Here is a 24,792-nt window from a genome sequence, read left to right on the forward strand (position 1 = left end):
CTTTCTGGTAGTTGTAGTTTTTCTTCAGTTTTCTTCAGTCCCTTTGGCTACATCACAGTATTGAGCCGTTCATACGTTTTCCAGTTTTTCTTAGTATAAGCAAAGACGGTGGATAAACCAGTATCTTTGGTATAAGCTAACACTACTTTATTTTGCATTGCAGAGTCTTCTTGGACTTACTTAAGCCGACTTTAAAACAGTAATAGGCCCACTACATAACTGGCCATCACTAGAAAAGCATAATAAACAAGGAATGTAATAAGAAGTAATTTAAATAGCCTACAATTTTTTAATGACGTTGTCCAATGCATTTAAAAAAGTTATTCCAGCGAGTTATCACAGTCACTGAAGATGCCTCGATTTGTTCTGAGAGCCAAATCATAATTTTATTAATTTATTTATTAAATTAATAAAGTGGCTCGGTAAGTAGCCTATAAGCATACAAAAAAACACAAAACATGAGATTTACAGGATCCATACTTTCAGAACATTTATTTTTCACGTGCAAATATACACCCAATAGAAAATATACAGACAAGGTCTTTTCTGTCACAAAAGCACCATAGTATGCACAAAACTGTCAGTTTTACACAAAGACACCATAATTACTCTATACTTATACTTAGTTTTGCACAATATGACAAAGTAGAAAATACAGTCCTTGTGTAGCTATTATATGAAGAAAATACCATGCAGGGAAACACTGTTTTAACTGGATGAAAAAACCGGGTGGATCTTGACTTAAAGTCTCTCAATTTTCAGAAGTTATTGCATTGAAAATGGTGTTTAATTCTGAGGGCTCCTACCAGAGACTTTAGTCCAAGACTCACCAAGTTAGCAAAGTACTATTGAACTCCCTGAACTATTTTCCCTCTCCCCCTAAAACAACTGTTCCTGTTTCTTACAAACAAAACAATATTTACGATTGATTTTGCACAATATAACTGTTATATAAGAATATTTCAGGTATCAAAGAAAAGGATTATAGTAGTCTAATTTACTGTGATGTAACACTGCCTTGGGTTAATTGGATCAGGCTTTATTTTGGTATTTTCTCTGCATAATAATGCTGCAATCAGAGGGGTAACAACAAAGCTCTTGTTGTATCAGAGATTAGTTGTTGTGTTATGGTTATGTATGGAGGCTTTGTGTTCTACCAACAACACAAAAACACTGACCAAGAATGCTCTCAGAGCACTGAATACACAACAAGGATGTGGTACAACATTTTATCCACCAAAGACATTCATTATGAAAGTAAACTTTTAACATGTTTAACACTGTTTATTTTTTTTTTTTAGAAGTTCTCACCTCTCTCAATTCTATAATTTCCCTAATTGTCTTGAGTCTCAACTCAATGGCTTACACTGCCAGGAGGAAATGTAGATTTTCTTACAAATATACAGGTATATGTAAACATTTAGAAGTAATAACAGACAGTGTTGTGAATGCAAAATGCAGGTTTATAAAATAAAACAGTAATGCTACCAGTATACTGCATGAGAAATACAATGCAGACCTCTACCAAATCTTAGACATTTTTATTGAAAATGTCTTCCTCTGGATAGAAGAATTGAATATATTTTTAGTCCTGAACATGTCTTCTGACATCTTCATCGCTGTCCTTAATACTGCTGTTGGCCATCAATCATGTTCACTTTGTCTGAAAGCTCTTCAAGTGAACAGGGCAGTCAAGGAAATAGACTTTTAAAAGTGTATTTGTAATGTTTACCATCATCACACTTTACATTTCTAAAAATGCACCACTACAAATCAACAGACTCAAACTCAAAATACAACAAAATGATTAAGCTTGTGCAAATGTCCAACATTTCCACAGGCACAAAATGCAAAGCAAACATGTCTTTTACATATTAATCACCATTTGAAAATCGTATATCAAATTCAAACTGTGGATCCTTCAAAACCCTCCAAGCAAAAGGATATGTTTTCTGCTCAGCTCCTGAATGGTTGACTGTACTTTTTTCTGGAACACAATCTGAGCTTCACACATGCAGGCATCTTGAGTTATTTCACTTCTCATCTCCTCTGAAAGAACGAGACAAAAATATGGAGAAGGTCAAAGCATGTGTGTGCGGGTGTTCCATGGTGTTTAGTGCAGCCTCTTCCTAACACTCCATTTGCTGCTTAGGAGGAAAAAAAGCAACACATCCCCAAAAGGCCAATGTCAGTGTTCAATAGGAGAACATTTTGGAGCTGATAAAATCAGAAAAAAGTAAGGTGTTGTTTTAAATTGAAACAAAAGCATAACTACATGTTGTTTAAACAATATAGCACAGATCAGATATAGTAGGATTTTTCTTTTGTGAGTGAGATTAGGAAATATGTAAAATCAATCACTCCAACTAGTTAATCACAACAGAGGAGTGCTCAGTTACAGTGGTCAGGCGTGGATGGTGTTAAAGAGGACACATGTTAATTGTTTGAGCAATACACTTACATATACATGCGAGACCAATTCACTGAAAAAGACACAATCACAACTGAAAACAGGCAAATCAATTGAAACCAATTTCTTGGTTGGTCCTTGACTTGGACCAAGGTTTATGGTGGGCTCCCACCACAACTTCCTTTGCAGTCTCTCATTCATTAAACCAGCAGCACAGCACACTTGTACGTTCTGTAAACTGTGCTGTTAATGACGGGATCAGAAGATGTATTGCTTGTTGTTGGACAGCAGCTTTGTTTGCAGTCAACTGCAGACTTCTCCATAGCTAAAAAATGCAAAAGGAAACAAATGAAAGGGATGATAACTATTAGAATCAAAGTTTATACATTGTATTCCTAACTCTCATGATGATCATGGGCAGTGCTAAGCCCAGGATGCAACAACAGAAATGGAAAGAAAATGCCCAAAACATTAAAATTTGTTTTAGCGTGTAGCTTGCTAGCTTGGAAGAAGTTGTTGTTTCATGCACAGTGCCAAAACAAAGTGTGGTGATAGGTCTGGCTATATGGGATTTTGAAAACTGTAAAGCCTGATTTATGATCCTGCGGCGTACCTACGTCGCACCTACGTCGTACCTACGTCGTACCCATAGACATATATACATAGACACCGCATCAAGTGCCTGAGCGCGTCCTCGCCGGCCGCCATCTTGGATGGGTCTCGCTTCGCCTCCACAGTGCATTCACTTCTATTGAGGAAGGATCTGTATGCACAAGTAAAATAGAATAACTCACTGAATTTTCAACTGATTTTCACGCAGTTTGGTTTGTTACAAAAGACACACATGTAGTTATGATACAGGATACTTTTGTACATTAAAAATGCGGGATTTCATGCTTTAATACTTTATGCATATTAGCAACAGCATATTATTTAGGTCACAACACAGTTATTTTATTCACCTCAACCAGAGTGGGATGGATATATATACATATACATATATATAGATATATAGATATAGATATAGATATATACACACACATATATATACTGTATAAACACAAGATACACAATACAAAACTTAGTATAGCATATTAATAAACTTATTAATATATTTTAATAAAGAAAAAGCTTGATTGTTGATTGACTTTATTTCTCACACACATTCTCTTTTATACCCACAGCCATCAGACTTAATAATTCTTTGTTAAATAGATGATCTTAAATTTTCTTTTCGGGGATTAATAAAGGTCTTCTTACTCTTATTATACTGACTGCTGTGATCCCTCAAAAGTAGTAAAAAACATTTTCAATATTTACATAAACACTGAAATTAATTTTGGTATTGGTATTATAACTATGAAAATGGGACTGTGGTCAAGATAATTTGAAAAAAAGACAGAAGGATGAGTAGCAGGGGATATTTGCAGCACAGTTGGTGGAAAAGTGAATATGTGCTATACTGTGTCTTGTATTATGTATATGGTGTTTATTCAGTATGTTTATACAGTATATAAATACTGTGTGTGTGTGTGTGTGTGTATATATATATATATATCCATCCCACTCTGGGGTTGAGGTGAATAAAATAACTGTGTTGTGACCTAAATAACATGCTGCTGCAATCTGCAGGATGTATTAAAGCATGAAATCCCGCATTTTTAATGTACGAAAGCATCCTGTATCATAACTACACGTGTGCCGTTTGTAGCAAACCAAACCGTGTGAAAATCAGTTGAAAATTCAGTGAGTTATTCTATTTTACTTGTGCATACAACTCCTTCCTCAGTAGAAGTGAATGCACTGTGGAGGTGAAGCGAGACCCATCCAAGATGGCGGCCGACGAGGACGTCGGCTCCAATAGGCAGTGGTAGTCAATGCGGCACCTATGTATATATGTTTATGGTCGTACCTACGTCGTACCTACGTTGTTGCCGTGACACCGTTGTGAACCCTTTGAACTTCTCCGTCACTCCATTTCGTCACGGTGCAATTCACCGCCAGAGCAGTAGGAGGCTGCATTCCTTTCCTGAATGGTTATCATCGTCTCTAGTTGATTCTTTGTTTAGCTTCTGGCTTTTCCGGTCGCAGAGAAATGAACGCGGAGCACAGACAGACGGCTCCGTAGGTATCCGTACCGGTATTGAACGTTGAGCATAAATGGGCCTTAATACTACAACATCTACATCGCAACAGAAGATGTTTAAAGATGGCGGGGATGGCGCAATCTGGAAGTACGGAACCGGAAATGTGTTGCTACCAAGCAAACCAATCAGCCCTCTCGGTCTGCGCTGGGTCTGTGTCGCCTGGATGTGTAGTTACAATTTTGGGGAGGTGCACGTCAGGCTACGCCGGGGGCTACGGTGAGCCTTCTGCATAGCCACGTACCCTACGATGCAGCGACGTCGTTGATTTAACGTAGGACCATAAATCAGGCTTAACACAGGAAGTAAAAGGTAGGCATCAGGTGACAGGGTGTATACCTGTCTACATCCTGTGAGACAAACTAGGGATCCTAACGTCATTCTATTTCATATAAGCTACACCCCTGAGGTGAATTTGTGGTTCTCCATTGAGATGTTGCCTTCATATGGAAGCACAGTTGCCACAGGAAAGGTCTAGCTGTAGCCATTGTGCACCTCCTCAAAATGTGAAATGTACTGATATGAGGCTTTACAACCACGAGATTGTCTACTTCGGCTACTTTGTGTTTCTTCTTTCCAAGTTCTCTTAAGTTTTTGGTTCTTGGAGATTTTTTTTGATAGGAAGTTGATTTTGGAACAACTAGGACTCTTCTAGACTTCAGTGGCAAACCCTAAGCTAGTCAGGTATTGAGTCAACTGAGCAGTGTAAATCAGGGCACACTTTTGGGACCTAGCTATCACAATAAGGTTTTCTAGGAAGAAGAAGGTATCCATTCTATATTGCTACAATATTGACAGGCTTTAAAGGAAGGAGGACTTTTGCAAATTCTCTACTTGTGGGCTGTACAGCTAGTGGTGAAGCCTTATCACCATTTAAGGTCTGTGGCAAGATCTTGGGCAAGGTAATTTAGTTAACTGACCTGCTAAGTTACAAGCTCAATTCCTTGTGCCTAGTATTGCCTTTTGAGCTAGAATACCAATAGAGCACATTGCATTGTCCAGATTGAGTTTTTCAGCATGGAAGAAGTACAACAATTGCTATAACATCCTACACTTTAGATTGACCTTGACTGCCTTGGCAGAGAGTGAGCTACCATGAGACCAGGGTAAGAATGGTACCGCTGAATAAATTAAAATTGTGTGTTCATATACAAAACAAAAGTAGATGCATAGTGAAGTCACAGTGTCCTTGTTTACAGTCAGGCCAGATTCCACAAAAGACTGGGCAAATTTCGTTGCTACTTTGTATGGGGAAATGGTCAAGCCTATATGACACAGAGGACATCTGTACTGGATTGTGTATTACTAGGAAGGCTAAACAGATAGCAATTGGAAAACAGTTTACTCTCACCTGACCATCTCACCTTCAGTCGTCTTGCATAGTTTAGGATGGTTTGAGAATGTCTCTTGTTAAGTCAAGCACATGGTCCAACCCATCTTTGATAAAGCCTCTTCAAGTTTTATAGGCAAAGAGTATTCGAGCAGCCCCCGGGCAACTATTGAAACTTGGTTGCTTGCAGTTCCTTTGAGGACTCCAAACCATGTCCACATATTCCACAGCTTTCAGTAAGTTAGTGCTACTCCGGCACACTTTCTTGGTCAGGCCGAGCTTAACACAAGCTGTACAAGACAGCTCACATGCAATAATATAAGAGGGTAGGGTGACAAATTACTGAGGCTAAAAATGATTCAAAATATGAAAAATGTCTTGAAAGGTTTCAGTACAAAAACATCATTATCTATGTTGAGAAAAAAAATCCAGATCCTTACGTGAGCATGTTTTCTGGTCTGCATTTAAAACGTATCCCACTCGACACTTGCAGTTGTATGAGTCAGCGTTGTTGATACATATATGCTGGCAGTCATGTCCCTGAGCACATGCATTTGAACCTGGAGAGAGAAACATCTAACTGACTTGGACTGAGTAATTACAGGTCAATGAGCTCTTGTTTATCATTACCTTAATATTCATGAATTTCCTTGACAAAACACTATATGTGTCTAGCACAATACAAGTGTTAACAGCTCTTGTTGTAGAATTCAAACTGTCTTGAAGTACTGTACCAATGTTTATTGAAAGGACGAAGTTTCTTACGTGAGCATGTTTTCTGATCCATGTTCAACATGTATCCCACTTGACACTTGCAGATGTAAGAGTTCCCATTGTTGACACAAATGTGCTGGCAGTCATTTCCTTGGGCACATGCATCTGAATCAGAGCCTGAAAAGAAAAACTCACACCTCAGTGACTTACTCTTATGACATCAAAAACAATCACTTAGCTTTTTTGCAGAACCTTTAGTCACAGTTCCCTTTAAATGAAGCAGACGCCTCAGCCATGTGACCAATACATTTCAACATTCCCAGTCTCTATATCCCCTGCTTATTCACAATGACCTGAAAAAATTGAAAGCAATATTCTCAAGAATCTTCACCGACAATATTCTCAAGAGTTGATATGAGGTGTGTCCACAAGACCAACTACCCCAACAGCTTCTATTCTCCAGTTGAGCTGTTGTGCTTTGATTTGATCCAAATGTGCTGCTTTGTTGAACATCTAAGATGCTGGATCACACCACAAAGTCATATAATTATTGAAACAAATTAAGTGCTTACGTGAGCATGTTTTCTGGTCTGCATTCAAAACGTATCCAACACGACACTTGCAGATAAACGAGTCATCACTGTTGACACAAATGTGTTGGCAATCGTGTCCCTGAGCACATGTAGCCGATCCTGAAAAGAAACACTTCCACATCTGACTTAACTTAACACCATCAGTCAAGAAGCTCTTGACTTGAGAAACCCCCGATTGGCCAAATTTCCTGTTAACGGTTCTTGAAATCTGCTGTCGTGTACTTTCTAAACTTGTTCACAATGAGCTAAATGTCATATCAAAACCGTAACCTAGCTCACAAGGAGTGATATGAACTGTGTCTGGCAAAGTACAAAGTGTTACAAGTGACAATTGGCAATTAGCCAGTCCCCCCCCCCCCCCCCCTTTTTTTTCCACTGCAGAAAATAACATAATAAAATTTTTGGGAAATCTATTACACTTTATCAAAGAAGGAATTATATCTTTTAGAAAGGTTCAGGTCCTTACGTGAGCATGTTTTCTGGTCTGCATTCAACACATATCCCATTCGACACTTGCAGAAAAACGAGTCATCAGTGCTGACACAAATATGTTGGCAGTCATGTCCCTGGGAACAAGTATCTGAATCTGAAATGAAACATCTGATGGGCTCAATTTATATCAGTCAACAAGCTTTCAGTAAGTAACTGAACCAATAGTTCGATCAGCTCTAAAAGAAAAATGTTCAGGTTCTTACGTGAACATGTTTTCTTGTCTGGATTCAAAATATATCCCACTTGACATTTGCAGATGTACGAATCATTGCTATTTATACAAATGTGCTGGCAATTATGTCCATGGGCACATGGATCAGAGCCTGAAAAGAGACATGTCAGCATGCAACATGATATCTCATGACATCATTTAAAAAGGGCTTGGACTGTTGGAGTCTCTGCCTGGCCATTGTATCAATTAATGCTACATTCTGTCTCCAAAGTGCCTGACATACAAATACCCTGGCAGTCATGTTCCTGGACATGGGTATCCAATTTTAAAAAAGAGACACTCCACAGGTAACTGACATGAAATCTAATTGTGAGCGCTTGTGGAGCTTTTATTGAGCTGCTAATTCCTTAACAATTTATCTAAATGATAGCCACATACACCAAACCTCTAAGCGAATTACCCTCAGGGTCTGGTAATGGGCCTCTGTCACACAAGTTATGTTAGTCAAGTCTTGACGCATTGTGTCCACCAGTAATGCATTACAGTAAAATTATTGCTTTTCCCAGTGACGAATAGTGTAACCAATTTGTAATAAAATTTCAGTAAAAAATTTACAAATAACTAATAACTAATTAAAACCTTACTTTTGTTGTCAACCCACTAACATTACTAATTTGGAATTCAACAACCAATCAGTCCCTGGATTCATTTTCATAATCGTCATGAATGCATCTCACAAAGCAGCAAGTTAGCTTGGAATATATTTTGTCGGGAGGGAAGATGACAAGAACATTGTTCTTCAGGTAGTGGTGCTAAGACTCTTTCCACTGCAAAAAACACACCAAACCTCCAGTCTGAAGCATCTACTTCTACAATACAACAACATGAAGCTCCAGGAAGTACACCTCACCAAAGGTGGACAGCTGCAGGCTACAAGTAACAAAAAACTAATGAAGCTTTTGGCTGGATATGTGGTGGATAAAATGTTCCTATCTCCATGGCTGACTCTCCATCTGTCAGACAGTTCCTTGGGAAAATACTGGTCACAAGCAACAGGAGACCTCCAGGTAAAAAAATAATTTACAAGCTATCTAGCCTTAGCTGCGCTTACCAGAGATTACCCTGACATAATCTGAAAATCAGATTTTGAGGGAAACTTAGACACAGCACCACAACATGCACATCAAATGTATAGGTAAAATTCAAGGTCTTACGTGAGCATGTTTTCTGGTCTGCATTCAATGCATATCCCTCACGACATACGCAAACTTGAGAATCACCATTTTTGACACAAATATGTTGGCAGCCGTGTCCCTGGGTACATGTATCGGAACCTGGAAAGAGACACTTCCACAGCTAACATCTATAGCAAACTTCCTTTTTTCAATTTTCAAAAATTACAGGGACATAGCCAAATGCTTTATTCTTCTTTCTGCATTTAATCTAGTATATACAATAATAACGATGAAGATTATAGTCAGCCACAAACACTGCACTACGACACACACATCAAGTCAAATGATTAAGTTCAAGTTCTTACGTGAGCATGTTTTCTGGTCTGCATTCAAAATATATCCCATTCGACATATGCAGGTGTATGAGTCATCATTGCTGACACAGATATGTTGGCAGTCATTTCCCTGGGTGCATGAATCTGAACCTGAAAAGAAACACTCACACTTGTAACTGACTGATTTGAGTTATAGCCATTAGGGAGCACGTCATGACCATGTGCTCCACACCTGTAGGTACATCAACACTCTACAAGAACTCCAAACACCAAACTTAAAGTATTTTTATGCTCAAGAGAATGCGTTCTCTGATGCACATTCAAGTACAAAACAGACTTAAAGGGAAAACCACTGCACAGTGACATGCATATAAAATATATGTAAATTCAGGTTCTCACGTGAGCATGTTTTTTGGTCTGCATTCAACACATATCCCTCACGACACTTGCAATGGTATGAATCACCATTTTCGATACAAATATGTTGGCAGTCATGTCCCTGATCACATGTATCCAAACCTGAGAAGAAATACTTCCACAGCTACAATTAGACCATCAGGATAGGCCAGTATTAATTTGAAAAAATACAAAGGCTTGGCAAATGCTCAAAGCGTTTTTCTGCCTTTCGCCAAGCACAGACCTCTTGTAAGAAAAATACAATAAGCCAGTGATGCTGCACTAAGACTTGCATATTATAAGGTTCAAGTTCTTACGTGAACATGTTTTTTGGTCTGCATTTAACTTATATCCCACTTGACACTTGCAGATGTACGAGTCATCATTGTTTTCACAAATGTGCTGGCAATTATGTCCATGGGCACATGGATCAGAATCTGAAATGAGACACATCCACATGTAACTGACATGTAATGACATCAGTCAAGGAGAGCCTGGACTGTTGGAGCCCTTGTCTGGCCATTGTTCCTTTAACTGTTTATGTTAACTGTGGTGACATGCTCTTTTTTCTGTAGCAGTCAGTCACGGAGCTATTCAGAGTCCGACAACTGACTCTAAAAGTGCTAAGAGCAATCTGCAATATTAGTCACAAGAGGCACGAAGAAAATCTGTCTGTACAGTACCTCTATTACCTCACAATTACAGTATGTTTTAATTCAGAAAAATCACAAGTCCAATTTGAATGTGCCATAGGAAGACCTGGTAGTTTCTTTGTTTAATCAAGCACTAAAGTAATGCTTGTCATAAACTAGTGACACTGGTCTAAGGCATGCATATTAAATCTTGCAAAATATATTTTGGTGCAACCTGGTATCACCACCAGGGTGTCAAAAATCGTTGCTTGGTCAGTGGCCCTCTGCATCAGATATGGACACTCAATGCACCGTTTAGCATCTGAGATGCAACAGGCTTTCAACCAACTCCAATATTAACCCATCCATATCATGATTAGATGTTCAGAGCAACAGATGTAGTATAAAAAGGGAGAAATTACACTAAGGGCAGATGGGATTGGAGGTGGAGGAGTCCAGCAAGCACATGACTTTGAAGTCGGTGTTTATGTCAGATGAATAAAAAGTCAGTGTTGAGTTAATTTAGTTGTTAGTCACTTGTTTGTTACGTGAGGCTCATGTGACTAAAGATCTTTCCCTAACAGTGACTAAGAAGTTTTGTTGCCCAGTGCTAACTACTGATCCCCTATGTCATGATAAACTGCAAAAGACTGCCCTCTCCCCTGTACTTGCCCAAGCACCAAAATATGACAAGCACGGATGACATCACATTGTCTAGTTTGTCTTTACAACCCAGCTGATACTTGCAGATGTAGATACAAAAAAACCTTTCACATCACCTATAATGACAAAGGTGCTTACATGAGCACATTTTCTGATCAGCATTCAATACATATCCCAAAGGTCACTTGCAAATATACAAATCATTAGCATTCTCAACTATGTTGGCAGTCATGTCTCTGGGCACATGTAGCTGAATCTGAAAACTGACACTCCCTCATGTAACTCCTTGAAACAAGCTATATCAGTCAAGCACATCAAAGCTGAGACTAATGAACCATCAGTTGTTTTTTTTTAAAATGCAGCAGGCAGTGCGATTTGCTCAAACCCTCTGTGCATCAGTCCCAGTCTACTAATTGTATGCTTTTTCAAGTAATAAATAGATCTTCTGCTGCACACTCAGAACAGTCCAAAGTAAAGTGCCTAGGCAGCTCTGGCTGCTTCATCAGGAAGCATAAGAGGTTTTGTGGGAAATCTGTGCCAAGAAACAAATATAAAGTCTATACCTGAAAAGTCCAGGTCCTTACGTGAGCACGTTTTCTGGTCTGCATTCAAAACGTATCCCGTTCGACAATTGCAGATGTACGAACCATCAGTGCTGACACAAATATGCTGGCAGTCATGTCCCTGGGAACATGTAGCTGAACCTGAAAACAGACACTCCCTCATGTAACACACTCAATTAAATTACAGTCAAGCACATCATAAATGACAATTTAATGAGCAATCAAATCCTTTAAAATGTATAGTCATTTGCTCAAACTCTCTGTGCACCAATTCCAGTCTCCTGATTCTATGCTTTTTAAAATCAATTTAGTGTAAACTGCTGCACACTCAGAACAGTCCAAAGTAAGGAGCCTTAGCAGCTCTTGCTGGTTCATCAAGAAACGTAAGTCTATTTGTGGGAATTCTGAGCCAAGAAACAAAGAAAGTCTACCTGAAAAGTCCAGGTTCTTAAGTGAGCAGGTTTTTTGGTCTGCATTCAAAACATATCCCATTCGACAACTGCAGATGTACGAATCATCGGTGCTGACACAAATATGCTGGCAGTCATGTCCCTGAGAACATGAATCCAAACCTGAAAAGAAAAAACTTCCACATCTGGCACAAAGCCCTTATGGTAGAGTCTTTGATAGGCAAATATTATTTTTACAGTTCATATAAACTAACGCATTTCCTGTCAAGCTAAGAGATGCCCATCGTACAAACTGCCTCACTAGCTCTTGCTATACTATGGAGAATACAAAGAAACTGGCAGTCATGCAAAACACAGGAAACAATCGATGAAAATTTTGGTTCTTACTTGTGCATGTTTTCTGGTCTGCATTCAACACATATCCATCATGACACATGCAACGGTGTGAATCATCATTTTTTACACAAATATGTTGGCAGTCATGTCCTTCGGCACATGTATCCGAACCTGGAAAAAAACACCTCTACAACTTACCAACTTAGTCTAAATACATTCAGCAATAAATCTTGGCTGAGATGTTAATTAACCATCATTTCTTTCAAAATGGATTAGTCATGGACATTTGCTTGACCTCTGCGCATCCATCCCAGTTTTCTAATTCAAAGCTTTTTCAAATCAGTCCAATATAAACTGCTGCACACTCAGAACAGTCCAAAGTAAAGTGCCTTAGCAGCTCTTGCTGCTTCATCAAGTAACATAAGTAGATTTGTGGGAAATCTGAGCCAAGAAACAAAGAAAGTCTACCTGAAAAGTCCGGGTTCTTACGTGAGCATGTTTTCTGATCTGCGTTCAACACATATCCCATTCGACATTTGCAGATGTACGAATCATCAGTGCTGACACAAATATGTTGGCAGTCATGTCCTTCGCCACATTTATCCGAACCTGGGAAGAAACACTTCCACAACTTACCAACTTAGTCTAAAGACATTCAGCAAAGACGTTATAGCTGAGACCGTTAATTAACTATCAATTCTTTCAAAATAGATTAGTCATGGACATTTGCTTGACTTTTGTGCATCAATTCCAGTTTTCTAAGTCAATGCTTTTTCAGCCCAATATAAACTGCTGCACACTCAGAACCTTCCAAAGTAAAGTGCATTAGCAGCTCTTGCTGCTTCGTCAAGTAACAAAGGTAGATTTGTGGGAAATCTGAGCCAAGAAACAAAATTAAATCTACCTGAAAAGTCCGGGTTCTTACGTGAGCATGTTTTCCTATCTGCGTTCAACACATATCCCATTCGACATTTGCAGATGTACGAATCGTCAGTGCTGACACAAATATGTTGGCAGTCATGTCCTTCGCCACATTTATCCGAACCTGGGAAGAAACACTTCCACAACTTACCAACTTAGTCTAAAGACATTCAGCAAAGACGTTATAGCTGAGACCGTTAATTAACTATCAATTCTTTCAAAATAGATTAGTCATGGACATTTGCTTGACTTTTGTGCATCAATTCCAGTTTTCTAAGTCAATGCTTTTTCAGCCCAATATAAACTACTGCACACTCAGAACCTTCCAAAGTAAAGTGCCTTAGCAGCTCTTGCTGCTTCATCAAGTAACAAAGGTAGATTTGTGGGAAATCTGAGCCAAGAAACAAAATTAAGTCTACCTGAAAAGTCCAGGTTCTTACGTGAACATGTTTTCTGATCTGCGTTCAACACATATCCCATTCGACATTTGCAGATGTACGAATCATCAGTGCTGACACAAATATGCTGGCAGTCATGTCCTTCGCCACATTTATCCGAACCTGAAAACAGACACTCCCTCATGTAACACACTTAATGAGCAATCAAGTCCTTTAAAATGTACAGCCATTTGCTCAAACTCTCTGTGCAACAATCCCAGTCTCCCGATTCAATGCTTTTTCCAAGTCAATTCAATATAAACTACTGCACACTCAGAACAGTGCAAAGTAAGGAGCCTTAGCAGCTCTTGCTGGTTCATCAAAAAAACGAGCAAGATCTGTCAGAAATCTGTGTCAAAAAACAAAGAAAGTCTACCTGAAATGTCCAGGTTCTTACGCGAGCATGTTTTCTGGTCTGCATTCAACACATATCCCATTTGACATTTGCAGATATACGAATCATCAGTGCTGACACAAATATGTTGGCAGTCATGTCCCTGGGAACATGAATCCAAACCTGAAAAGAAAAAAAAAACTCCTACATCTGACGTGAAGCCTTTATTGTGGAACTTTGCAAACAAAACTGTAGGGATTCTTCAGAACTTCAACCAATGAACTCTACTTTTACTCAAGTACCAACAATAATTAACTTTTGGGAAAACCTTTAACACTGTGCTAAGAAATGGAAATGAAATCTCTTGGTAAGCATTCTTACGTGAGCATGTTTTCTTGTCTGCATTCAACACATATCCCTCGTGGCACACACATATGTTAGAATTGCCATTTTTGACACAAATATGCTGGCAGTTGTGTCCCTGGTCACATGTATCCAAATCTGAAAAGAAACATGTCTACATGTAACTGACTGTAGCTGAGTATAACAACCATTTGCTGTGCACTACTCAAGGACACCACGCAGCAATAGTCACAAAAGCTGATCTGTTTGTGACCCTGTAGAAATTCAAGCTGAACTAATTAATCAATTCCCACTTTTAAGAACCCAAACCCAAGAAGTTACCACCTAAATTGAAGCAGAAGCCAGTGTGGAAGTGCCTTAAGGTGCAGCTCCCTTGATGGCCCCCAATGGTGGCTCCAAGAACAATTCAACAATATCAAAGGACTTGGAAAACCACAACCTTCCTGTTGTGACACTAAATGACCGCACCAACCTACATGTCAATGTATTTCTACAGCTTTTGTTTCGTCAAGTAACAAAACAAGACTTGTGGGAAATCTGTGCAAGGAAACAAGCATAAACTCTACCTGAAATTTCCAGGTCCTTATGTGAGCATGTTTTCTGGTCTGCATTCAAAACATATCCCATACGACATTTGCAGATGTACGAATCATCAGTGCTGACACAAATATGTTGGCAATCGTGTCCCTGGGAACATGAATCCGAACCTGGAAAGATAAAACTGCCACATCTGACACGAAGCCCTTATTGTGGAACTCATTGTAGAGCCTTCGATTGGCAGTAATTATTTTTATAGTTTAGATAAACTAAAGCCTATCCTGTTCAGTCAAGCTAAGTAATGCCCACAACTGCCTCGCTAGCTCTTGCTAAGTACAACAGAATACTTTTTGGTTATGCAAAATGCAGGAACTGGTCAAACAACAACAAATCTAAAAAAAAATATTGCGGTTCTTACGTGAGCATGTTTTCTGGTCTGCATTCAACACATATCCCATTCGACACTTGCAGACAAACGAGTCATCAGTGCTGACACAAATATGTTGGCAGTCATGTCCCTGGGAACAAGTATCTGAACCTGAAAAGAAACATCTGATGGGCTCAATTTACATCAATCTAAAATGCCCTTACAATATGCTTGAACCTACGGTGGATCATTATAGTCAAGCACTTCATTGATGGACTCTGAAGCAAACTTCCATCAACTCTAAAAAAATATCCAGGTTCTTCCGTGAACATGTTTTCTTGTCTGGATTCAAAATATAGCCAACCCGACATCTGCAGATGTACGAATCATCACTATTTATACAAATGTGCTGGCAATCATGTCCATGGGCACATGGATCAGAGCCTGAAAAGAGACATGTCCACATGTGATATGACATCTAATGACATAATACAAGCAGGACTTGGACTGTTGGAGCCTCTGTCTGGCCATTGGTACAATTGATTCCACTCTCTGTCTTCCAAGAGTCTGACTCATTCAGACTAACACAAATATCCTGGACACAGGTTTCCAATTTGAAAAGAGATGCCCCACAGGTAACTGACATCTAATTACACCTGTCAAGGGGCTCTTGTGTATCAGCTCCAGTGTCCCAACTTAATGGTTATTTTCAGGTCACTATTGACCAAACTATTACAATTACCTACAAGAGCTGATATGTATAGTGACATTTTGGGCTTGTACTGGCAAACACTAATACCACAGAAAGGCCATTGTCTTCATTGCCCTTGACATTTGCAGGTATAGCAGTCATCATTGCTGGCACAGATAAAGTATGTTGGCAGTCATGTCCTTTGGAATAAGCCCTGAGTCAGCTCTATTTCATACACGTACCTATCACCCTTCGTTTGACTGCTCAACTTTGCAGATCTATGATGAGCTAATGGGGGTTGTTTCTATAAAGCCAGTGCCCTCCATAAGACCCTAATTAAGTCTTTACTGACCACTCTGTGTGTCAGAACAGATGGCTGTGAAATTGAAGTTTAGTTGTTGACTTTCCAGGATATGTGCTTTACACAATTGCATATAGCTTAATTTGGATTTTAGGGCTCTAAATTACATAACTGAAAGTTGGCAGCAAGCTACAAACCTCATTCGAGGTTCAAAACACCCAAGTGCAATTGTTGTGGCTGACCTACTGAACACTACTATTCACTCAAGCCTGTGACTTGGAGAGAGAATCTGTTTGTCCTTTTTGTAGAGCCACTAAGTGGCCATTACTACTTTTACAATTTGTGCCTCTCATCGGTCCAGGCCTTCTTCATGTTCTGCTCACTTCATTTGTGCTAAATAGTGTCTGTCCTAATCTATCTGGGGCAACCCAAAACATTGGTAACAAGAGATGGTATGCAGTGTGCCCACAGCACAACATGCCTAACTAAGTGATGTCCAAAAGGAGCATTAAAGCTTACGTGTTTCAGTCCAAGGTTCCAAATATTTTAAGTTAGACATTTCTACTTAGAATACATAAAAGGTTTTTCCCATCCAATCCCAAATTGATGTTCAAAATATAACTTTTAGCCATGATCAACCTTTTTCAGCTTTAGTTTTAAGACCGTGAATCATGCAAAAACACAACAACATACTTGTGACACTGAGACATTGGACAAAAACATTAAGACAAAGATAAAGATTCTTACGTGAGCATGTTTTCTTGTCCGGATTCAAGACATAGCCATTGCGACACTTGCAGTTGTATGAGTTGCCACTGTTGACACAAATGTGCTGGCAATTATGTCCCTGAGCACATGCATCCAAACCTGAAAAGAAACACTCCATTGTCTGATTGGCTTACGCCTAGGGAAATCATTCATTTTGTATTATATTTCTGTGTTAGTAAATTGTAAGTATGTGTTGGTTAGTTGTGCAATTATGTTATTCTATGTAGCCACATGCAGATTAGTTTGCTTGATCTCTGTGCTTCAACTATAGTATGTTATAGTAAATTCATTTTGTTGATTCAAATCATGTTATTTGGGAAGAAAGGAAAAGATGATTGGCAACTTTCAGATGATGCACTGGCATTGAATTTAAGACACCTGAATAATGATCCATCTTAATTTTCCAACAGATTATTCCATGCAGTTCAGACCATGCAAACACAAAGTCTAAGGCAACACTCTGTTCTTATCATTGCATGTCTTTGGTTGTGACGTCACTGTTGTGGATGGACAGAAGTTGGTCACAGTGAAACACAGTGGTTGGTTGAAGTCACTCCAGAGGTTCAAGCTGTCAATCAAAAACAAGTTTCTGAGTTTGTGTTGGCTAGATGTCAGTCATAAAATAAGTTCAACACCTGGGAGAAGCTTGCATGAATAGCATGGATAACCTTGCAGTTATCTTGCTAGTTTGGGTGGTACCAAAGTTTGAAAGAGAAATTAAAATGTGACTTTTTTTAAATCCATTTTAAATTGTGGACAGTTATCCAAAAACACTGAGCCAGTCTCTCACAATAACCTTTGCGGTACCGTTCAATAATTTTTTTGCATTCCCCCTGATGACCACAGCTGGTGCTGCATGCTTAGCAGAGCGTTGAGCTATAGCTGACATTGTAGCTGTGGATATGGTTATTTCTAGGGCTATGGTTACAACTGTTTCAATGGTTATTGTCATGGTGTGTCTACAGAGGAGGCATTCTGGCCATGTTTTTCAGTCATCCAACTCAGGTGTGACTGGCAGAACAGATACACCTCCTGTTTTAACAAATCCAGCTGTCTGCACAGTGTTATGGATATGGTTATGGCTGTAGCTGCACTGTAGCTACTCTTTACAGGTCCTAATATATTCACATTAGCAGAGAAAGAATTGTAAAGCCAGACTCTCAGAATTTGGACACTGTGCTATTAGTTATGACAAATGTGTTACCAATATACAGTTCAAGAACATCTTCAGACAGCCTTTCTCTATGGATCAGAGGAAATGCACAATGTTTTGTGAGATAACACACCATATTGGGACTGCAAAAGTATTGTGAGGGAACACAAGACTTATAGCAAGATAACACAATTATTGTGAGAGAATGCAGAAAAATGAGCCCATTTTGAAAACCTCCTAGTTCTTATTTTCCAAGTTCTGATATCACCCAAATGTATCATAGCAATGAGCAGTTGAGCTGGCATTCCTGTAGCCAAAAAGTATTAAGTATTACATTAGAAATATTTTGTTTAACAGAGAATATGTAAACACTTTACATTTTTTTGTTTTGTTTGTTGGACATGTCTCTTTTGTTGATTTTCACTCTATCAATGTTTGTGCTTTGTTTTTAGGAACAGTTTGACATTTTTCTTCTTCTTGCGATCATGTCGTTGCTACGAGGTTGCCCGGCAACTGGCAGAGACACCAGAAAGTCATGCACCCAACCAAGTCTCATACGTAATCCCCTTTGAAACTACAACCTGCTGTTTTTCCAATTATTCATTTTTAAACAAATTAAATAACTTCAATCACTTCAGAAAGAGCTAGGTTAATCGTTTCCCCCTGTTATCCCCCTGCTAAGCTAAGCTAACCGGATAATGACATCAGATTCATATTGAACAGCCGGGTATAAGATAGGTATCGAAGTTCTCATCGAACTTTGCAAGACAACACTTATTTTTAAGCACATTTAAAGATAACGTAACATTTGAAATTAGTTTTTCTTAAAGCTCTCTTAATATGTAAAAGTTTTCACTCAAATAGATTTTAGCTAACTTTAGCGCAAGCTAATTTAGTTTTTGCCATGAAGGATGAGTGGCCGTTAATGTTCTGGCACAGACTGCAAATTGTGGAAACTGGGTAGCTTAGCACGCCTTCAGGTAATCGAGTGGGGCACGCGGCATGGGGAGCAAGATGCAATGCAGAATGCAAAAAGCAGCGCGGTCCATGTGAAACGTATAGGCAGCACCATGTTAGGTTTCTACCATTTTAAAGAGTTCAGGGTTGCAGAATTCGATCTGAATTGGCAGATCAACCAATGATCAGAGGTTTGTCCTTTCTTTAAGTTGGTTAGTACATGACTTTGTGTTCATGTTGACTCCATTAACTACACTTATTATCACCATCTGGCAACAGTAAGTGAACAACTTTTGTGGGAAATCCAAACACAACAAGCAACAGTAAATCCCTCCTTACCTTGCCCTTGTTGTTAAGACTAAAGAAGAGGACGAGTGACTTTAGAATGGAGATTCCCTTTATGGTGCTGCCCATATGATCACAGATGAAATTTAAAGGACGGATCTGACATACCGTTGTTTCCTTTATCGTCATTTTCATTACTTATTCCATTAGGCCTACCGTCTTTTCTGCCCTCTGGGCCTAGTCCATAATCATCAATTCCTCCATCTAATGGAACATCCGCACTCCCATGATCATCATCCTTACCACACAAGGTTTCCCTAAATTTGGAAGTGAGCTTCTCTATGACACCATAGGTCTCCACATAGAAGACATGGTCATCATGTGGTTGGCTGGCCATGAGGCGGAGAGACATCATATCGGCTCTGTCAACTCCCACTGCGTAGATCTCGATCCCAGATGCCCGTGCTGTGGCTGATACATCCTCTACCTTGTCCTGGGGCCTCCCATCTGTCACTATGATGGCTACTTTGGCAATGTTCTTGGAACTACCTCGGGCCCCTGCCTCTGCTGTGAAGGCTTTCTCCATGGCAGTCTTGATGGCCATGCCCGTCATGGTGCCTGAAGCAAGGGGCTCAACACGGGCCAGTGCCTGCTTCAAGGCAGACTTGGCAAAATACGTCTTGAGGAGAAACTCAATCTGCACTGTGCTGGCATAATTGACAAGGCCGACTCGTGTGGCGTCTGAGCCAATTTCCAAGCTGTCCACCATATCTTGCAGGAACTCTTTGGCCTTTTCAAACTCAGCAGGGCGTACACTGCGGGAGCTGTCTATGATGAAAACCAGGTCGATAGGACGATTCCTGCAGTTAGATCTTGTTGCTGTTAAAAACAGAAAAGGATGTTTTGATTGGATTATAAGTGTATTTCCAATGTATTTAAAGTAACCCAGTCGGCAGGGAAAATGTTGGCATTGTACATTTCTGCAAAAAGATCATGTTATGGCTTAAAATATCTTGTCTGGGGAGCAAAATCCCTGCTGAAAAAGCAGCAATGTCACTTACAAACAATAACTTTTTGTGGTATTATCCTGACAGGAAATGCAGTGATGTCTCGGTGAAAAAAACAATCGCTTTTCTTGGCCCAGAAAAACAGCGAAGGGTCCCTGAAAAACACCCAGGTTTGTTGGCTGAAAAGCCACTGAAAACAAAGCAATGACTTGCTAAAATAAAACCAGGATTGTTGTTTGTTGGTCTCAAACAGCAGCCTGCAGTGGTCTGGAGTTTGGCAGGCATCTCGTGTATGTGACACACTCCACCTCCCAATGACAATGTCAGCCCATACCCTAAGTCATTATAGAAACATTGATATGATACGTAAAAAATGTACAAATGTAACATATTTGTGATTTGCAGAAACATACAATGACAACATTTTCTTCTAGCGACTGGGCTGATCGAAGAAACAGTACAAGAGCGCTTCCATTTTGTGGTAGTAGAAATCTCAGTCTTCTCTCTGCATCTCTGCACACAAATAGGCTACTGTACACACACTTGCCAAAGCACACAAAGTTTGAAACATAGTCTGTCTCTTTGGCTAATTGACTTAAAGATATTTTTAAATTAATTGAGAAAAAAGCTGTATCCTTCAAATTACATTTGATTGCTTCAATTTTAGGAGACCAGAGATAATTACTAGAATACCATGACAGCCAACATCTCACTTGTAAATACTTTATATTTTCCATCAGGTCATAGGCAAACAAGTGAACAGTCCTTTTGTTATTTGCATGGCCCTTCAAAAGGTATAATAATGTATCACATGGCAGCACACTAATCCACAGTGGTGAAGAAAGTATTCAGATCTTTTACTTGAGTCAAAGCAGCAGTACAACATTTCAAAATGACTGTTAAATGTTGAATGTTAAAAGTAAAAGTCCTGCATTCAAATCTGTATTTCAAGTATATACAAGTAGAAAACTATCAGCATCAAAACACTTACAGTACTAAAAGTAGATGTACTCACGATGCAGGATAGCTCATTTTAGATTCATATTATATTACTGGATTATAATTATTGATGCATTCATATGTTCATCACTTTAATGTTGCAGGTGGTAAATGTGGAGCTCATTTTAATTACCTTACATACTACTGTACCTTAACCTATAATAAGAGGTCATAATTTATGAGTTGATTTATATTTTGTATTAATAATCCCAATCTGCAGTAATTTAAGTAATTTAAGTTACATAAATTTTGTGGAGTAAAAGTATAAAGTAGGATAAAATGGAAATACTTATATATAATTAATACAGTAACCAAATTTTGGCCAGGAACTTAAGATATTTGTGGCTGCTCCATGTGTTCCAAATGATTTCATTTTCAATATCAATGGACTTTTATCCTCTTCTGTGTAAAATATTATGTTTTTAGCTTAATAAATGACAGATAAACCTTATTAGACAAATATCTGGGAGGCATGTATGCCACAAAATCTTGCCAGTTATGCCTGTCCACAACTAAATATCTGTCATTTGTGAAGTGAATAAGAACATGTTAGTTATGGCTAAAGCTAAGTACCTGCTTCAGCTCTGAAGGATGCAGGAGAGTTGCTCGAGTCTCGTGCAGGCTGCCAGGATGCAAACGGTGCAGCTTTGTCTTGCAGCTGTGAGAGCGGCTGGCTTTTCTTTGGCGGCTGCTGATGGGAGGACTGATAGCGATGAAACCTGGAATTAGTGCCACCAGCTTTTCCAAGGGAGGGGAAAAGACAGAGGGGAGAACATTAGAGCAGTACTTTGGTTTGACTACAGCAAAATGAGATGCAACATGACGGGCGTGCGTAATGATTATTGGCTAAATAATAGCTTTTCAATGTGAATATCACAGAAGGGAAAAGAGTATGCATTACATACTTTTTGGGCTGTTACATTTGCTGTACACTTTTGGTACACTGACATCCTAATTATGACTGTGGAGAATAATAAGGTCATTTTAACACAGTGCCATGTGACTCTCATGTATTAACATTACATTGGAGTCTCAAACTGCCTCAGTGTTAAACTGTTGCATCACCAAAATCCTCAAAGGTTCTAAACATCTGTGATTTTGTGCTTGACTTTCTTAATGAAATCAATCTTTTAATTAATCTTTGCTCAGTTATAACATTAATTAAGTTTAACATTTCATTATCATTTATATTGGTGTGTTTATTGATGAATATTTTATATGTTTGTCAAAATGGCAACAAATCGTGAATATTTTTTTGTGTATTACAAAAAGGACAAGAACATTAAGCCATTTCTGGCTACTTGGATAGGAAAACTTGTACTAATTTTGGAAATAGGATAGTAATTGGTTTAACATTTTTAAACCCATATGGCTAGAAGAGCATGTGTTGTTGAACAGCCCTCTGGGTTTTAAAGGGATTGCAAGTTATTTAAACTTAGTCCAGTGACTGGAATGTATTATACATGAGGGGTATACATAGGGCTACACTGTGCACACAAAATCATACAGGTTACTGGTATTATAAATAGTAGAAGCAGAACATTTATCAATTATAACAGACATAGTCAGTTTCTTTTAAAGTTTTGTTCAAATAATAATAAAAAAATTTCAAACCATAACAAATGTATGGAAAACATTTGAGAGGGTTATTGCATGCGTGCAAAGCAGGTGGGTGGACATTGATATTGAACATTTCGGACACATAACATCAACCAACCTCTATTGCCAGCAATCCGCCTGTCCTGCACCAGGTTGTTGTTGGCACCTGGTTGGGCACCCTGCTGTTGCTGGTAGCCTTGGGATGTGTCACCACCCAGCTGGACCTCTTGAAAAGTTTCAGCACTTGGTACTTCATCAGAGGTGTGTTCAATAGATTTGATATCCTCAAAGCTCTGGTAAACCCTTGGAGGGACTTGCGAGGATACTCGTGGGATCAAAGGACTAATTGAGTGGATCTGCCGGTTGCGTGACCCAAACTGTGGGAAAGTTCCCAGAGTTCCCGGTGCCAGGATGCCAATGAAACAGAGCAGTCCCCACGTTAATGAGGTCATGTTGCCTGCGCACAGTTGTGTTCCACACGCCTCTGGTCTGGATACACTTGGGTTCACTTCCACAGCTGACTGTAGCCTATTTATATGATTTCCTCCACTGCCCACAAGGCGTGGGGAATAGGAGGCCCAATCCAGAGACATTTGGGGGAAGTGAGAGAAGGAGTGCACAAGAGAGGGTGGTTACAGAGCAGCAGCAGTTACTGCTACTTCTCTGTAATTCTGCACAAGAATTTAACAAACTTTTCCTTGAGTTCTACATTCTGAAATACATTCACACTCATTTTTATTAGTATATTATATATTATTGTTAAATTAACAAACAGTACAATGTGCCTTTTCATATGAGACTGCTACAAGTAGTAATAAAATTAGTTCCACCTCAAACAGAAAACAGACATTAAAATGCAGCTTATATATTATTATAATCCAATAATGATATATGTACATTTTTGAGTGACATAGTATTTTTATAGTGTGATATTATTTAAGTAAGAGATGCTCGTACTGCTTCTATCACTGGCTATAATCATTTTTCCTGAGAAGATGCTAATGTTGCATATGTTTAGTTTCTTTTCAGAAGCTGGAACAGTTACTAAAACTGTTTTAGTAGTTTGACTTAAATTCAGCATTGCAAACAAGTAACTCTAAATGTCCATGTACAGTATTCCATCACATGTACTGCATTACGTTTTACAATTCTGACCTCTGCTGTCAAAATAAGCAATAAACATAGCAGAAATGGCCTTTGAGCTTAACAGTTCACCCTTAACCTGGGAAACATCAGCTGACAAAACAATCTCAATTTAAGGTCCACGTACACACTTCTTCTGGAACTGTAGATATTCAAATGTTGCTTTGTTCTGAGCACTTTTAGGACTTCTTGTGCAAAATACATATACATATATAGAATTAGCTCCATATTACTCTGATAACTGAACAAATTATGATGATGGTATGACTCATTATAAACTAAAACACAAACCTTTTTAATTCAAGGTACAAGGTGCTCCGAGAGCATTTACTGCATGTGGCATGCCGCCCTCTTGTGGATTCTTCTGCAAACTGCACTACAGTCATACAGTTTCGTGGTCACTGACCTTAACAGAGCCATTGTACAATTCAAAATGTATTCCGATACAGACACCTGTCTTATTTAAACCAGTCTGTGATCTGAAGATAGGCAGTCATAGAGATTGCTCGTGGTTGCTTGATTGATTTTTATTTCATGTAATTACATGTAAAACAAACATAAACAT

The 24,792-nt window shown here is 38.9% G+C and overlaps 1 protein-coding gene across 3 annotated transcripts; it reads right to left on the reverse strand.

The window, feature by feature from the left end:
* Nucleotides 1-496: 496 nt before the first annotated feature.
* Nucleotides 497-23,536, reverse strand: LOC125901378 (matrilin-3-like). 3 transcript variants are annotated; one of them, XM_049597053.1, is made up of 12 exons: nucleotides 23,203-23,536; nucleotides 22,059-22,223; nucleotides 19,783-20,358; nucleotides 17,064-17,183; nucleotides 9,396-9,515; nucleotides 9,070-9,189; nucleotides 7,658-7,777; nucleotides 7,171-7,290; nucleotides 6,650-6,775; nucleotides 6,325-6,444; nucleotides 1,948-2,049; nucleotides 497-1,678 (listed from the first exon to the last, which is right to left on the reverse strand). In XM_049597053.1, exons 1-12 carry the CDS (start codon nucleotides 23,534-23,536, stop codon nucleotides 1,626-1,628), a joined length of 2,076 nt encoding a protein of 691 aa, XP_049453010.1. In that variant the 3' UTR covers nucleotides 497-1,625. The 3 variants fall into 3 exon arrangements, with proteins under 3 accessions (XP_049453010.1, XP_049453012.1, XP_049453013.1); XM_049597055.1 differs by lacking the exons at nucleotides 7,171-7,290; nucleotides 7,658-7,777; XM_049597056.1 differs by lacking the exons at nucleotides 7,171-7,290; nucleotides 7,658-7,777; nucleotides 9,070-9,189; nucleotides 9,396-9,515.
* Nucleotides 23,537-24,792: the final 1,256 nt, after the last annotated feature.

This window comes from Epinephelus fuscoguttatus, linkage group LG14 (assembly GCF_011397635.1).
Source record: "Epinephelus fuscoguttatus linkage group LG14, E.fuscoguttatus.final_Chr_v1".
Classification (NCBI taxonomy): Eukaryota; Metazoa; Chordata; class Actinopteri; order Perciformes; family Serranidae; genus Epinephelus; species Epinephelus fuscoguttatus.

Coding starts and splice junctions, on each gene's coding strand:
- LOC125901378 (XM_049597053.1), bottom strand. CDS start 23,536: ATGACCTCATTAACGTGGGGACTGCTCTGTTTCATTGGCATCCTGGCA. Junction 22,224..23,202: donor GCGGATTGCTGGCAATAGAG/GTTGGTTGATGT, acceptor CCCTTGGAAAAG/CTGGTGGCACTAATTCCAGG. Junction 2,050..6,324: donor AGACCAGAAAACATGCTCAC/GTAAGGATCTGG, acceptor TCGTTCTTTCAG/AGGAGATGAGAAGTGAAATA.